The sequence below is a fragment of the Chaetodon auriga genome, chromosome 4, assembly GCF_051107435.1.
Source record: "Chaetodon auriga isolate fChaAug3 chromosome 4, fChaAug3.hap1, whole genome shotgun sequence".
NCBI classification, from domain to species: Eukaryota; Metazoa; Chordata; class Actinopteri; order Chaetodontiformes; family Chaetodontidae; genus Chaetodon; species Chaetodon auriga.
In genome coordinates this window covers 2,787,526-2,804,124 of record NC_135077.1, presented here as the reverse complement: position 1 = coordinate 2,804,124, position 16,599 = coordinate 2,787,526, and the positions used below count along the sequence as shown (strand labels likewise).

At 45.0% G+C, this 16,599-nt stretch overlaps 1 protein-coding gene across 3 annotated transcripts; it reads right to left on the bottom strand.

The window, feature by feature from the left end:
• Positions 1 to 841: 841 nt before the first annotated feature.
• Positions 842 to 15,366, bottom strand: mafgb (v-maf avian musculoaponeurotic fibrosarcoma oncogene homolog Gb). 3 transcript variants are annotated; one of them, XM_076728697.1, is made up of 3 exons: positions 15,114 to 15,366; positions 3,284 to 3,349; positions 842 to 3,188 (listed from the first exon to the last, which is right to left on the bottom strand). In XM_076728697.1, exons 2-3 carry the CDS (start codon positions 3,317 to 3,319, stop codon positions 2,703 to 2,705), a joined length of 522 nt encoding a protein of 173 aa, XP_076584812.1. In that variant the 5' UTR covers positions 3,320 to 3,349; positions 15,114 to 15,366; the 3' UTR covers positions 842 to 2,702. The 3 variants fall into 3 exon arrangements, with proteins under 3 accessions (XP_076584812.1, XP_076584813.1, XP_076584811.1); XM_076728698.1 differs by lacking the exon at positions 15,114 to 15,366 and adding an exon at positions 14,442 to 14,880; XM_076728696.1 differs by lacking the exon at positions 15,114 to 15,366 and adding an exon at positions 3,520 to 3,588.
• Between the last annotated feature and the right edge of the window lie 1,233 nt (positions 15,367 to 16,599).

The following is a 16,599-nucleotide window of genomic DNA, read 5'->3' as shown; positions in this document are numbered from 1 at the left end:
CAGGTAAAAGGCTGCATGAATGTACTGTTTTTCTATCCTCTTAAATTGTTTCTATTTCAGGAAATGACTCAATTCAAATCAGATTTCCCTTCCTTAAAGAACAGTTTGAGGCAATTGTACTTTATAAGGTAAACCTAACTCTTTGACAGACGAACCATTAAATAGCAAATATATTTTTTCACTTCTTAAAACACCAAATACATAAACAGATTTGCTGCACTTTCCAGCTGACAGCTCAAAAACAAAACAGGAACAACATTATATATACATAACAATATAAAATTAACACAGCAAAAACAAGTACCTTCATCACACACTACAAAAATAACTTATTGAAGGAAAAGGGTTGATGCAGCCATGCAGGCCCATTGTTGATCTGTTACCTCGCCAGATGACCTGAAGGCTTTTTATCTGCAATAATAAGCTTTGCGCGCTGCACGGACCAAAGGAAAGCCACAAAGGCCTGTTCGGAAACGTGGAAAATGGGTCTGCCAAAGAAAGTACAATGTACAAATCATAAGTGCAAATAAGACGTCTGCAGTGCTGGAGCCGAGCGATGGGGCCGGGAGGACAAAGATTTTATGATTAGAGAAAGAGTGCAGTTACCCACAGTGTCATCACCCGCTTCGGCCTGAAATTAAACAATGATCAAAGTCATATCCATGAAATAGTGAACGCCATAGTTACCTCGTCACATACCTACACAGCACACCACACGCTAGTTCACGGTTACACACACGTGCCTAGTCACTAGAGAAAAACAAAGCTATTCAGTAGTTAAGCCACTTTTGGTACAATTGCAAAATAGAGAGATACTGTATATCAAACAGACTTTGTTATACCTTTTTTTTTTTTTTTTTTTTTTTTTTTTTTTACAGGTCATTACAAACAATGCAAAGATAATTGTCTTTATAAAATTCCAGACTCTACCATACATAGACAAAGATTCTTTGAGTATAGAACACCACATAAGACTACTTTTATGGTAAAACTCATGTGAGATGACATCCCATTTGTGTGACTGGAAATCCCAAAGAAACGTCTTTGCGAGCTGACTGCACTGTCAGTTTTCACATTTTTGCTCGCACGTCGAGCTTTGTGGTTAAAAAGCAAGAGGAATGGCAAATAAACCACTTTGATTTGAAGCAAGAACTGATGCTGTGGGTGTAATAACCTAGATTTCTGAGTCAGTAGCCAATCAAATTCTAGATCATGTGAACCGAGGAATTAACATAAAGCAGATATGTGGACATCACCTTTGCAAAAAGCGTACTCTGTGCAAAGGAAACTAGGATGAAAACAGGCTCCTGTTCTGCAGACTGCTTTTGTTTTTTTCCCCTTGAAGTAGAAGAACTGCCAAGTCACATAAATGGGTGTTTTTAGCATTATTAATCCTGACGGGCACGACACAGCTCATATAACAATGCACAGCGAGAGTTAAATGCTGCCACAACCTGATTCCTGATTGGTCAGTGTATCCCATTAAGCACAGGTATAAGCAAACACCTGCATTGAATCTCCACAGTTCTTCATGTCCTCTTGACTTCTTCAGCAGGAGACCAAGGCACTTGCCCTTCCAATTATCTTCAATATATCTTGAGAGGAATTCGGACTTTATCTCATCACCTCTGACGTTCATTTCCCTGAAAATTCTTACAAACTGAGATAAGGTCACTGACTTTCAATAACTTTATCTTCTTCTGTTTTTTTGTTTTTTGTTGGTAAATATCAATTGCCGCCCACCCCCCCTTCTTTCTGTTAATCCAGTTGGAATTGAGAAACGGAAAGTCAGAGAAAACAGTAGGTAGAGTGAGAAGGTTGGACATAGAAAGTGAAGAGACCGTAGAAAAAGTACAGCTAACTAAATATAGCAATACCAAAACGAACACGCGGCACAGAATTTCACAGAATTCCTGATATATAACAATTGACACACAGAGAATACACTTTGGACCTCATGTGAATGACAACACAGTACAAAACAGTAGAAATACAGTTACCACCATTGTGTAATATATATTTTTGTATAGTACTTTTCTGAAAAAGTTCTTGGCCGGGTGGAGCAAGATGGGACTTCTGTGCAGCTCACAAGAAATCTTGTGTTTTCTCTCTGGAACTCAGGGTCTGTGTCAGTCTAATCCAGGGACTTTCCTGTAACTAACACAGTGATAGCATCTTTCTGATTCTAATACATGTCGGTTCAGGCAGGATACCACCTCAAATCTAGTGTGGAAATGTGTGACGGGATTATTATTATGCACTTACAGATATCTAGAGATCTACCAGCAGTAAAACTCCACACTGAACACTTGACTGATGTAAATGGCAACTGAAAGAAACTGCATGATTTTTCCAGAGTGTTTTGGGCATTTATGCTTTTTTTCCTCCCTGGCCTGGAATAAAACTAATCTCAAATTCTTTGACTTTTTCAGTGACCGTAGGAACCCTGTGTATCTGTCCTGTGCTGAATGATCATGCGCTGACCAAGGGCTGCATCTCTATGCTCTCAACGGTCTTCCTCTGCTTCCATCCTTTCCTACATCTGCACTGATCTGAGAGACAGGTGACGGGAACGCACTGAAGTGATGTGATCGAGACCACCCCGCAGTTTGAAGTCAGTGCAGGTGGAGGAGAGGTGGCTGGCAGAGAAGAGGAACTACTCTGCTGCAGCTGAACTCCACCCTCATCTATCTTTCCCTCCCTCAAGACCGTGCATCTGTTTTTGACTTCACTATTGTGATCACGCTCGTCGCTGTTGCCACCTTCCCCGGTATGAGTGGACCAATGACTGACGATGGCACCCCTCCCCCTCCTCCTCCCCCTCCACCCCGAACCCCGACCCCGACATTGGGGCTCCGTGCCACGGTCCTGGCGAACGTCTGTAACGCCTCGTACTTAGACCTCAGAGCGTCCAGCTCAACGCGCATCGAAGCATTCTCATTGGCCAGTTTGTCCACCTCCTGCTGCAGCTGGGCCTTCTGCTTCTCCAGCTCCTCCTTCTGGGTGACCCGCTTCACCCGGCAGCTGGCGGCGTAGCCCCTGTTCTTCAAGGTGCGCCGCCGTTGTTTCAGCTGCAGGATCTCCTCTTTGGAGAGCCCTCGGAGGTGCTGGTTCAGCTCCCGCACCGACATGGTCACCAGCTCCTCGTCTGTGAGGCTGGTGCCATTCTCCCCGGGCTCACGCTTCACCTGGATGAAACAGGAGGAAGAAGGGGAGTGAGGCAGAGGCAGAACCCATACAGAACAAATACAGAGAATTCAGCGTAAGATGTGCTCTCTCGTACCTTCAAGGCTTTATTTCCTTTGTTAGTCGTCGTCATGCCACAAGAGCCTTGCTCTTCTGAACAGACCTGCGGAGACCAAAGAGAGACGTGAGCAGAGACACATCATAAAAGACGGCTGAAGTTCTGCGGAAAGCCAGTGAACAAAGTAAGTAAGTATTAAAAAAGACCATCACTGTGTTAAGGAACAGTAACGCTTACTATAGATCTGGAAAAACATGCTGTGTGTCATTACCCACCTGCACCAGTGAAGACACACCAAATGAAAAGCTACCGCTGGAGCGCTGTGGTGTGAGCATGTTCGAGCATTGTGCATCAGTGTCACGGTGTGTGAGTGAAAGTGACAAACAAACTTTTCTTAGAATTTCCCTGACTTCCTGTTTCCTGGTGGTTACACTGACAGTGCCCACTACCTTTGTGCTGTTAAACTCTTATTGGTTGGGTTTAGGCCAATAGGAATGAAATGAATGTGAAAGAAGAGGAAGTGGTAAAAAATTTGTGGGAAGGACTCCAGGGGAAAACCAACTGTTAGAGCCCGACCACACACAACACAAACACACACATACGCACACCTTTCTGAAGACTGTAGCAAAGAGACTGGAGAGAAGCAGCAAGACAGATTCAGACATACACCTACTAGGGATGAAAATGAAGGCAAGCCAAATCAAACGATGTATAAGTGTTTGTAGCTGAGTGGAAACAAGAGACAAAAGGATGGGCTCAAAACAGTGTGAATCAGAAGTCAACAAAGAGGGAGCCTGGAAGTGCAAAAGATGAGATCAGTCCTCAGAGCACACAGCTCCACAGACGAGCATCTCCACACGCTCTCAATGAGACGCTTTGTATCGTGCGTTGGTCTGGCTCTCATCTCTCTGACCTGTGTGTGTGTGTGTGTGTCTGTATGTGTGTGTGTTCGATAAAGTGCGGCTATTGTTGCTGCTGCTGAGCGATCATCATGAGACCAGTCATGATGACTCAGCAGATTCTCTGTCTCCCTCTCTCTCTCCCCCCTACTGCCATGCAAATTTCTGTTCACTGTCATTTTTTATGGACTCATCTCTGTTTTTGCACCCCTTACCCTCTAACTCCTTTTTCCACAATGACAGAACAATGCTTGTGATTGGTTGCCCAGTGACATGTAGCTGTCACCACACCTGACACTCCTGAATCAGAAGTTCAGTTCAAGCAAGTTGCAGATTAAAGACAGCCTGCAGTCTGTCTGTATGTATTTATACTCTCTTACGTTTCACACCAGGGCCAGTTTAAAGTTCTAAGCAAAAAGCTCATTTGGAAGTAAGTTATATTTCTTCAGTCATTCACAAGTTGGGTAATTTATAAAGCTCCTTGTTTAGGGAACTGATGACATTTAAGAGACACGAGGCAACGCGTCTGTTCTCGTTTCATTCTTATTCTTTTCTGTGAAAAGGCCTGGCACTGAGTGTGCCAGTGAGCCTCCCCCACAATGCACCTCCGCCTGTCTGTCTGCAAGGGTGCGCAAGTGTTTGTGCAAGCGCTGCCAAAAACCTACAGTTATAAATAGCTGTAGATCAAAGAAAAGCGTACGCTACGAGCACATACAAGTAATTGTGCAGGCACACACCGCGCATCGCACGCGCAGCACGCAAAAATTCCATGAAATGATGAAGAACACGGGAAAAAAGCGAAGGTATACATTGATGGAGTAACAGCCCTGCTTCATTCGGGGGGTCAGGGCCAGTCAATTGCAAATGGTATTTCAATCAAGTGTGTATATTTAGAGCTCTTCTCAAACAAATGTCGTTCTTGCGTTTCGTTGTGATGCAGCCTCCCACAGCTGGAGGTGCATCATTGCACAATAGATGGATCAAAGACAAGAAGACTGAGGGTGGCTGTTGGGGGTGGGGGCGGTGAAGAGAGCAGGGAGGAGGGAAAACAGTGAGGGCAAAAGGGAGGCTGTTTTCCTGCCAGGCACTGGTTTATTTCCCCTGTGCCCAAACCCCAACCCCCTTCCCCCCAACCACATCTACATACAAACAAAAAGCATGCCCACAAGCACACACACACACACACACACACACACACACACAGTCCCCTGCCGCTATGCCAGTGGGGCACAATAAAACACACACGTAAAACGGTCGGCTGCAAGTACACAAACGGGTCAGTGTAGTTGTGTTTAAAGTGCTGAAGAATGCTTGACGCGTGTGGGAATTGATCGTACTGTACATGCACGGTTCAGAGGTTTTATTCCTTACTTGACAACACATATTTAAGATGTGAGGGAGTTTTTCGTTGTGTTAGATAAAAGCAGCTGCAGGTGCACAGAAGGGACAGGTATTTCACCATCCATACGGATAATTCCCTGGATAGTCATTTTCAGTTTTTGAGATGTCTTAGTTTCAGATATTTTGGCTTACTTTTAATGACATGTCCTTTGCTGTCATACTCATTCATCAGTGTCTGTGGTTTGTACATGTTCAGTAAAGATAAGACAATTTCAGAATACAAAATGTGCCAGAATTGGCTATGAACAAAAAGCTAATCCAACTAACTTATACTGATGAGTTAAGAAAAAGATTATATTTGTGACTACCTTTGTTCGATTAATTTGCAAATTATTAGGTCCTTCCGCTCTCTCTATTTCCTCATTTCTCGCCTTTTCTCTGTCCAATAAATGCAAAAAAAAAAGTCTTCCAATAACTGTTTCAATTTAGCAATTAAAGGTATAAAATGCTGTGGTGAGAACAATAAAAAAAAAAAAAAAAAACTATCATAGAAGACTTTTCAACTTCTGGGAGCTAGAAACATAACTTTCCACTAAAATTGACTAATCGACTAGTTGTTTTAGCTCTAAACTGCAGACCCACTTCATCATCATAATAGTTGTAGCTAGAGCAGCGCTATTAGTGCTGTTAGCAGTTGGCGTTAGTACACTGTGGGAGCAGGACAGCACTTTCTGTTTGGGACCTATTTCATCAAGGTTAGACAACAACAAACTTGACCTGCACCACAGCATTAAACTGCAATAAGCTGGTTTGTGTGTGTGTGTGTGTGTGTGTGTGTGTGTGTGTGTGTGTGTGTGTGTGTGTGCGTGCGTGCGTTCAGGCCATGTGTAAGTCACCCAGGTTAAAGATCATCTGCTGAGTAAAGGCATTGGCATTCATCTTGGCCGTACGTACCCAGACACACACACACACACACACACACACAAAGTGCCAAAGGTGTCCTTCCCATAATGCTTGTGGGGTGGTCGCTGCAGTGTGGTCAATGCCACAGTCACTGTTGCTACAACAGACAGCTTTTTTGCTGTGGCAGGCTGTATTTTTATGGAGCAACCAAAAGAACGCTGACAACTCAAGAGCAGAGCTGCTTACGGTTACAGTGGAGAGACAACACACACACACGCCCTCACACACACAAACACAGAGGACGGGGACATGGGGACAGGGATGGAAGAAGAGGTGAGACGTGGTGGAGCAAAATACGGAGAAGAAACGATAAGACAGTGAGGATAAAGGAGGCCGAGGATTTGGTAGGAAAGCAAGGTGGAGGCAGACTAGGTAAGAAAAAAGGAGCGGGGGGGGGGGGGGGGGGGGGTGAAGGAGGGCCACAAGAATGCTGACGTCTCCAGAGCTGATTAGCGTTACAGCAGAGACATCACACCCACAACCGAGAAAAATGCTGAGTATGGAGGGAGGACGAGGTGGGGGTTGCAAATGACAAGGGAGAAAGAAGAGAGGAAAAAGAGAGAGGCAAGTGAGTTTGGGGGGGGGGGGCAGAGGTGGGGATGGAGGGAGGAACGCACATGAGGAGGAACAGGACGGGGGGCAGAGAAGGAGGAAAGAAGAGGGGGTGGGAAAGCGTTTGGGTGAAAATGCATCCTCAACACATTTGTAAGAGCTTAGCTGTTGGGTGCGGAGGGGTGGGTGGAGTGGGGGGAGGGGGGGAGAGAGAGAGAGGGAGAGCGAGAGAGAGAGAGAGAGAGAGAGAGAGAGAGAGAGAGAGAGAGAGAGAGAGGGAGAGCAAGAGAGAGGACCAGGGAGAGAGGAATGGATGGAGGGGGATTGTGGTCGAAAAAAAAAACCCTGAACTCAGCAACGACCACGACTAAAACCTCCAATTACAAAAGTTCTGAAGCTGATCCAGTGCAATGAAACTACTGCTGACCATCTCTCTCTCCCCAGACCTTCTGCTCTGTCTGACACACTCGCACACACACACACACGCACACACACCCACACACACACACACACACACACACACACACACACACACACACACACACACAGAGGAAAAAGCCTCACATCCTATCTTGTTGACAAATCAAGTCCTGCAGAAAGGATGAAAACGAGAGTAATAGTGTGGCAGAGGGTGAACACAGTGATCACAGGGCTTATAAAGATAGATTAAAGAGCACAAGACACGGCACAGGACATACAGCACAACTCCTTTCTGTTCACGTAGTGCAGACAAGCAGGATGATGTTTGTGTGTGTGTGTGTGTGTGTGTGTGTGTGTGTGTGTGTGTGCGGCTGGCTTCAGACAGAGCTCTAATTAATCTTGTTTGAGAGAACCTTTTGCTCCAGCCACTACCGCCGCACAGAGAGGAATTTCTTAGAAAGAGACTTCCTACTTAAAAGCTGGTGGCATGCTGCACAGACACACAAACACACAGAGGAAAATAAACAGCCAGATTAAGCGCTTCAAAAACGACCTGGGGGCTGGTGTGTGTGGGTGTACGCGAGCATAAACAAGCTAGCATATAGAGAATGATCAAGAATAGATTGTAAGAGTCACAAGCCGTTTGTGATGCAGCCTGTCTTTATTGAATAATCCCAACATAACAACTGCCTTAACTGCGCCTCCTCCCTCAGGCAACTCTCTGAGCAATAACGGAGAACACAAAGGATGGCGAGCGAGGCAGCGGAGACACACTGTGAGACACAGAGAGGACATGACGGGAAGACATAAAGAGAGCAGAAATACAGGGAGCGTGAATTAAAACCTCAGAGCGCCACAAAACTCTCGCCACCTTGCCTTTTTTAAAGAAAGAGGGAGCAGCACTCGCGCTCATTGATCTAGCGTGGGCCGAGGGTGTTGAGGGAGTTGGTAAATAATTAACGACGAGCACTGTGTGGAGGCTAATTGAGAATTAGGAATCAGATCTGCGATAATGGCAACCTGTGTATAGAGAGGGGGCCGGCTCACAGCGGAGATACAGGGCCATGGAGACAGGGTGAGGAAGGGGAGACAGAGGGGGGAGAACAGACACCAGTCTGAGTTTGTGTTTGTGTGTGTGTGTGTGTGTGTGTGTGTGTGTGTGTGTGTGTGTGGAGAACGAGCAGGAAGCTATTAACTGGGAGGTATGCAGAGCGTGAAATAAGCATGATAAGACAGACAGAGAGGGGAGCAGAGGAGGAAAACACAGGGAAAGAGGGAGCAGGAGTCTGGCCCCTCATATACATAATATATGGAGAGAGAAGAGTGATCACTTTCACACTTTTCTGAGAGTTCAAAAAGGGTTTTGTGTGTCTGTGTGTGTGGGCTGGTTGAGTGCGCGCGAGACAGTGTTTGTGCAAGTGTGTTATTAAAGGCGAGAAAAAGTCCTGGCGTCGACACGTTTTTCCCATTCCAGGTAGTAAGTCGGAGTGTGATGACAAATTTCCCAACACAAGCAAAAAAAGTGCACTGTCAGGCAATTGAGCGCCGGCTGCTTTTTTTTTTTTTTTTTTTTCATAAGTGCTTCTTTTTTTTTAAGAGGAGAGAAAGCATGTACCGTAGGTTAAGTTGCTCGAGTCTTTGTGTGAATAACAAACAGAAGGCTGCGAGGGAGACGGCGACGAGTTAAACGGCGTGTTGGGTTCACCTCCCCCACAAGATGGACCAGCAACGCTAACCTGAGACAAAGAGGAAAGTTTGAGGATGGGGATGCATTCATCACACACACACACACACACACACACACACACACAGAGGGCAATAGTGTGTGAGCATGTCAACAGTCTGCTGTTGTAATGTCTCTCTTCCTTCGTACAGTCAGTTTTTTCTCTTCCATGCCAAACATTAGCTCATCCTCCAGAAGATTACAAAACCAGAAGAAAGAAATGATTAAAACCAGACGACAGAAATGTTCAGAACCTGAAGTTTACCCTGATGAAAGGCTTCCTCCTCATCCCCAAGGCTTCATCCGCATCATCCACATGTATTCCTGTTATGGTTTTACCTTGATAATATATTGCTTGGTTTCCAGATAGAAATCAGAAGGCAACTCATTTTCTACATCACCGAGAAGGTGCCACTGAAAAAAATCTGGTTTTCCTCGTCCAGATTTGTCAGCTTTAGAGCTGACGTTATCGGCTGATTAATCCATCAGTCAAACAGAAAATTCATCAGCAATAATTCTGATTAATGGTTAAATATTTTCAAACAATATGGCCCAAAAACTGACTGATTCCAGTTTCTTAATGGTGAATATTTTCAGGTTTCCTTCATCCACTTTGATAGTAAATGGAACATCTTTTGGACAGCTGGTTGGACAAAAAAGACATTTTATAGACTAAAGACTATAGACTAACTGATCCATTAAATAAAATAACTAAGATTAATCAGCAAAGAAAATGATCACTGGCTTCAGGCCTCGTTAGCTTTGACAACAAAAGCCAAGCAGGTGGAGAGGGTGAGTAAAAAGGCTCCTGATATATTTGAGTTGTCAATATTAGAAAACTAAAATAGAACCAGCATCCAGAGAAGATCAACAGGCATCACCTTAAACAAGAGTAACAGTTCAAAATGGTTGGAAAGTTAAACCTGACTCCATGTTATTTTGCTGGAGAACAGCTCTGATGTGGAGTTTCCAAACTAGGCTTCAATGAGAAGAGGGAAATTAATCCCCGGCGGAGGACTGTTGTTGCATGGAAATAATTCAATGCCACAGGTGAATCCAAAGAGCCGGCACCATATTTGAGGCACACACGTATCTTTGTTCGCTCCCTTTGCTCCTTGGCATTGATCCACGCTGTGTTTTTCATTTTATTTTTTATTTAAGACGTTCAGAAATTCATACCGTCATATAATTCTGGGATCGTCACACTGCAGTTAGAAAATGCGGCAATTTGGCGCATAGAGATGATGCAACTGGTAGACAACTGCTGGTACGGATAGTCTTGTTACCAGAGCCTTGCATCTCCACAGCTACATTCTCAGTATCTCAACACTGCATGCAAAACAAAACTACTGCTCTGCTGTATGAAGTGTGTGTGTGTGTGTGTGTGTGTGTGTGTGTGTGTGTGTGTGTGTGGGAATGAGTAGCCTCTTTCAACAGGAGCCTTCTCAAAAAGCTCCAAAATAAACCCAGAGGTCATCGGGAGGGAAAACATGAGAACTGGACTCAAAGAGTGCTGATCACAGAGCGACTATTGATCCAGAGAATCAGCTCTGTAATACCGTCGTTTGAACGCACCACGAGCATGTCAGGGCAGGAGGTTCGATCAGGAATTTGGGCTGAATCTAAACTTCTTTTCCATTTCTTATCCTTCTGACTTCTTGGGCGTGTTGCAATGGGATTTATCTTGATTTCACATGTTTTTTTGGTTCTCAGGGAGGTTATGTAAATGAGGAGTAAAGACACTTGTGGAGGTAGGACGCATTTGACACACACACACACACACACACAAAGTCAAAAGAACACAAGGACAAGCAGCACATTCACACGGAAGCAGGAAAAACAGTGGAGCACAGCAATGATTATGCACCAGATCTGCTTACACCATATTTCATCATTACTGTGGAGAAAAAACACTCGACTATTGATCTGCCCCACTGCTTCCCTTTCTCTCCGCCTCTCTCTATCACCCTCTCTCCGATTCCGTCTTTTATTCCTGCTTTTACTTCTCTCTTTTTTCTTCTCTCTCACTCACAGAAATTTGCAAGCATAACAAGACTTTTCTGAAATGGATCCCAGTAGTAAACAAGATCATAAACATGTCGACGCTACTCGGAAATTATCTCCGCAAACACCAAACTCTCACACACATGCATACGCAAACAAACACATACACAGGAGGTGGACACAATACTGTGAACACCTGCGCAATCTAGTGCAATCCAGTCCCATAGCCCTGCAATAAGCCGCCACCTCGACATTTCAGACTGGAGTGAACGCCTTACTGACAGTTAAGGCTGGGAAACCAGGTTGGTACCAACCTCAACGTGTCCATGGCACTATAGCCTGTTTGCTTATTCTTTAATCACATATTTCCTGGGCGACAATTAAAGGCAAAGTTGTTGTTCAGCTGCTCTGTGCTCAGATAAGATTAAACACTGATGTGTTTTAGATGTTGTTAACAGGAAAAGGGGAAGATTCGCAGAAAAAAACCCTTAAAGTATAATACTTGCAAGTAATATAAACTTCTAATAAAACTAGATAATCAGTTAACATCCAAAATAAAATACAAAGCAGACAAAGTTTTTAGGACATTACTCATAAAGTAGGTTTCACATAACGACTGTTTTCATCACTGATTAATCTGACGAGTATTTTCTCAATAACTGATTGGCCAAAATGCAATAACCAGCAGTGAAAAATGTCCTAAAGCCAATGTTGACATATTCAAAGAGTCTAAAGTCCAAAGGTATTCAATTTATTGTAATAAGAGAGTGAAAAGTGAAAATATTCCCATTTGAAAAGCTGGAACCAGTGATTTCTTAGCATTTTTGCTAATTGACTGATCAAGTAATCAATCAGCAGTTTCAGCTGTCAACATGAGTGCATCTCTCCCTTCCAGAAGGACGAACACTTTGACAGCAGCTGTCGTCCCATCCGTCTTTCCTCACACGCCAAGTGGAGGTTTTACACGGTGTTACATCAACTTGACCCCTGTGCACGCACAGAATCAAACGGCTTCACATCATCACTCACACACGGGCACATTTCTCAGAGGCGGTAAAGCAGAGATGTTACACTCGTTACTTCGGACTTCCCCCTGAAGAGAGAAGCTGCAGGTCAGACGTTGTTAATGATGGAACGGAACCAAAGGACAAGTGCAAAATGTTGTAATGGCCAACTGATAGTAAAATCACTTCCCATTGCTACATCTTCCTTCTGCATCTTGCAAGTGCAGCTAGGAACTCTCACACACTGTTTTTAACCTTGGTGCTTACACACACGGCCCCTAGAGCAACCAGATCTTAGCGTCTTAGAGGCGTTTTATATCTCCTGCTCTCTTCACACGCTCTCTCACATGCACACACACACACACACGTGCACACGACAAGGCAAAGAAAGTAGCTGTGGTAAGTAACAAGTGAAAACGCCATCTGTCAAGCGAGAGCGCATTTGCTTCGCCTCAGCATTTTCAGGGGAATGCCTTGAAGACAAAAAGGTCCTTGTTCTCAATCTCTCCGCAAATCCCATCTCTCATTCTTCCTCCCTCTTCCTTCATCCCTCTTGCTCCGCGCGCCTCGCCGCTCCGCCACCATCAGCAAAGTTGCACACATAAGCATTGGTCAGCGTTCAATTACCGTGAACACCAGGGAAGGATGGGGAAAGTACTTGACAGAGAAATGCACTTCAAGCACTGATTAAATACTGATACCAAGTATAAAAAGTTTAGCCCCTTGGTTGTGTGCAAGCGTGTGTGTGTGTGTGTGTGTGTGTGTGTGTGCACGTACATGTGATGAGAAAAGTAAATGGGGAAAAGTGTGTGTGTGTGTGTGTGTGTGTGTGTGTGTGTGTGTGTGTGTGTGTGTGTGTGTGTGTGTGTGAGAGAGAGAGAGAGACAGTAGGGGGGTTGGGGGGGGGCTCTTCTCTCTAATACTGATACAACTGTTTCATCATTATGACCCTCTATTACAGTACTTGCCAACTTGCTTACTACATACTTTTGATACACTCTGCAGAGTGCTGACTCTAACTAAAGCTGCTGATATGGAGTCATTAGGGGGTGAAGTTTCTGTTTTTCTTGAGCCCACAGAGCCTCCCTATCACTCTTCAGTGTGGAAGAGTTGCAGTGCTCATAGGTTGCTACCAGGCAGCAGATAATGGCCCATCTACAAGAGATCAATCAGAGGATATTCTGTTGCAACGCATTAAAGTTCATTGAGGTGCTTTCTTTTTTTAGCACAAGTGTCTGTGAGGGATCATCAGCGATCAATGCTCCACGGTAACGGCCATGAGGATGTGTCCCCCCCCAGCTTTCCCTTTTTGTCCAAATACATTTCATGATATTTACACACAACGCTAATGTTTGACGTGTAGCCGTTCAGTCAAGTATCGCACAAACAGAGCGAGGTCACTGCAAGGTATCAAGCACCTTTGGCTGACTGCTGGTGACTTGGAAAATGCTTTATTCAAGTCATCCCCCAAAAGCAAAAGCAGGTTAAACGACTGAATAATTTACAGAATGACACTCATCATGTCCGTGTTCACATTCCTCCTGTTTGCTTTGAATACATTTTGACTGGATAGGTATTTTCAGCCTGAATACATTTAGCACCAATGTCCTTTAAAACACCCATTCCTCAGCCCACACGAGCTCTAATTATCCCCCAAAATACGTCAACATCCAATAAAAGACCGGGCCTCTTTATTTCAGAGCCAAGCCCCCAATAATATACCGAGCTCTTCCTTCCCTCGCGCCAGACCTTTGTCCGCCCGCCCGCCGCCGGTGCCATGTTGCCATGGCTCCCTCATGCCTCCGCTCTGCTCGCGCAAACGTTGAGAAATAACAACGTTGTGATGAATCAGCATCTCTGCCGCGAGCCCAGCCGGTGTACAACCGGGCACGCCGGGAAATAGACCGTTTAATACGGACAGCGGAAGTCACTTAAGTGTACAATTTCTCAGCCGGTGTTAACAGAGACGGACTGAAGGCCCGTCGGAGAACAGCGTCTGACACAAAGCAAATGTCAAAACAGTCGCTCCAGCAGAGTCACGGCTGCGCGCTCAGCAGCGGCGGGGATCCATGACTCCAACGAGCCGCTGGACGTTTGACAGGTAAACACAGCAGTGACAGCTGCCGCTCGCTTATTGTTGCCGCCGCGGCTTTTAGTCTTTATGTTTCACTTATGTCACGCCGCCAACTGAGCAAGCGGCGAGCGGACAAAATGTTACACCACGAGTCAGTGGAAACCAAAATAAAAGCCCAGCACAGGTCACAGCACCAACACCTGACTGGCCATCTTACCTGTGAAGAGGCAACAGACGAGCCGGTCTGTGAGGCGACAGCGGCAGGCTGCCGGTCTGTGTCCGCCGCTGCCGCTTCAGCAACCCGCAGCGAGAGGACAGCCGGGGAAGCTAACGTGGAGGTTAAGTGTTGTTATCGAGGGTTTCCGGCGTCTGAAGTTAGTCTACGTTAGTGCTGGCTCGTCTCACTTTCACAGTATCTGAATATCTTGCTATTTAGCAGCCACAACACAAGGGAATCCCCGTCCATACCAGCGGCGCAGAGAGCCGACCTGCTCTCGAACTCCGCGCACGGTCCTCTAATTCCGACACATGGCTTCTTTTTTAAGCTTGACAGGCGCACGCAGCGTACACCCCCTTTGTCTGTGTTATTACGAAAGAGCGGTGGCCGGTCGGCGTGGTCGTTAGAGCGACGGAGCCGGTCTCGGAACAGCGTGTATGAGTCCGGATGACGACCGGATCGTGATGATTCAGCACTACCAGCCTGCTGCCCTTTAAACGGCAGCCACAGGACAGCGCAGCGGCAGCGCTCAGCGGCAGAAGCGGCTACATAAGCGCGTCCGCACTGTAGCGGCATGGAGCGGCGGTCACCGTGCACACTCAGCAAAACAACACCTCTACATTCAGCACTTTTTAAGGCATTTCAGGGTTGATTTCGCTAAACGTGACTCACCAGAAGTCAAGCCGGCGCCTTTCACCCACCGCTGCTTCGAAGGTCGGGGTCCGTCGATGGTCGGTCGGCCCGGTGTAGACAGAGACAGTTGGAGAAATGTTTTTTTTTTTTTTTTCCGCTCACGCCTTCTCACAGCTCTAGATATATCCACTCCTTCCTCGCTTGTTTTAGTCTATGGTCAGAGGCGCCAGACGTCAAATGATGTTTGGATCACATGGTTTCATTCATGAAGGATCAACGCAACCCACATTTAAAGAGACATGAGACACTACTACTGTGTGATGGACTGTCGTAACAACAGTGAGCGTGTGACAGGACAGCCCCTCCTCCATGCAAATGCCTAAAGTTAGAGCTCACATTTGAAGCACTGATTGGCTCCAACAATAGCACGCAGTGAGGAAATAAAACCATCTGATGCTGTCATTCTCACTGATTACCATCAGCACGTCGCGAATTTACACATTTCGAAGTTATATATGACGCCAGAGTTGAAGTTAATGTCTGCATTTCCCCCCACATTTGACTTTTTTACAGCTCTAAATTTGAGCTTCATGCTATTTGAAAGTGGGGAACAGAAAACTACATTTTTGAAAAGTAACACAGAAATAAATACGCTGCACTCAGTGTTAAGTTCTGGCTTGAGAAGGTCATTCATGCATGTATCGCTGCTTTGCCTCCTCTGCAAGACGGACATGATAATGCTGTTTAAAAAAAGAGGAGCTTCTTCATTGGCACAAAAAAACTGCACAATAGATGTTTCCTGTTTTTCTGGAGGCCGTGAAGTTGTAAAGATTGTTATAAACACAAAACAGGACGGATCAAAATCTCTTTTTTACAGGATTAATATCCATGTCTGGGTCAGGGTCAAGGTTAGGTTTGTTCTTTGTTCATGTTTGTCCTTGTTTTAAAAAATCTGTAATTTTACAATTTGGCAGCCACCCGCACTTTTTAATGTCTGGTTGGCTACATGACAACTTTAAAATCCCACCTTTTCAATCAGTTTTTAATTCAGAGGCTCACTGCTGTAAAGCTCTGGAAAGTGATCACAGCCGACATTGTACACAATCTATCCTTACAATTCAATTTCCAGGCAGATTATTAGGCCCGGCGTGCAATGGTTTATCTAGACTTTATTTCCATTTCTGAGGAACTAATGACTTTTGATACAAGAAAGCACTCAACCAGTATTTGCAGCCTTGTTCCACATAATGCCTCTCAGTACATAAATAGCCAGTTTTACATATTCAACAACTGATAACAACACTTGCGTGTTCACAGACCTTTAAGAAATCAAAGTAAATCTCTACCAGGCTGCTGGAAGTGAAATATCACATTTGGCAAGGTTTTTTTTTTATTGCTCTATGAAGCCCAAATGTAATCATACAGTCTGTTAAGTCATTGTTGGATGAGGTTTAAAATTGTGTTTTCAGGATCTATTAGCACTTTTTCAAAGCATCTCAAAAAGCAATTTTCTGAATTTCTCATC

Excerpts from the sequence above, each read along its gene's own strand:
- mafgb (XM_076728696.1), bottom strand. The coding sequence starts at position 3,579 with ATGCTCACACCACAGCGCTCCAGCGGTAGCTTTTCATTTGGTGTGTCT. Across the intron at positions 3,350-3,519 it reads GTGTGTCTTCACTGGTGCAG|GTCTGTTCAGAAGAGCAAGG; the intron begins GTGGGTAATGAC and ends TGGTCTCCGCAG. Across the intron at positions 3,189-3,283 it reads AAGGAAATAAAGCCTTGAAG|GTGAAGCGTGAGCCCGGGGA; the intron begins GTACGAGAGAGC and ends TGTTTCATCCAG.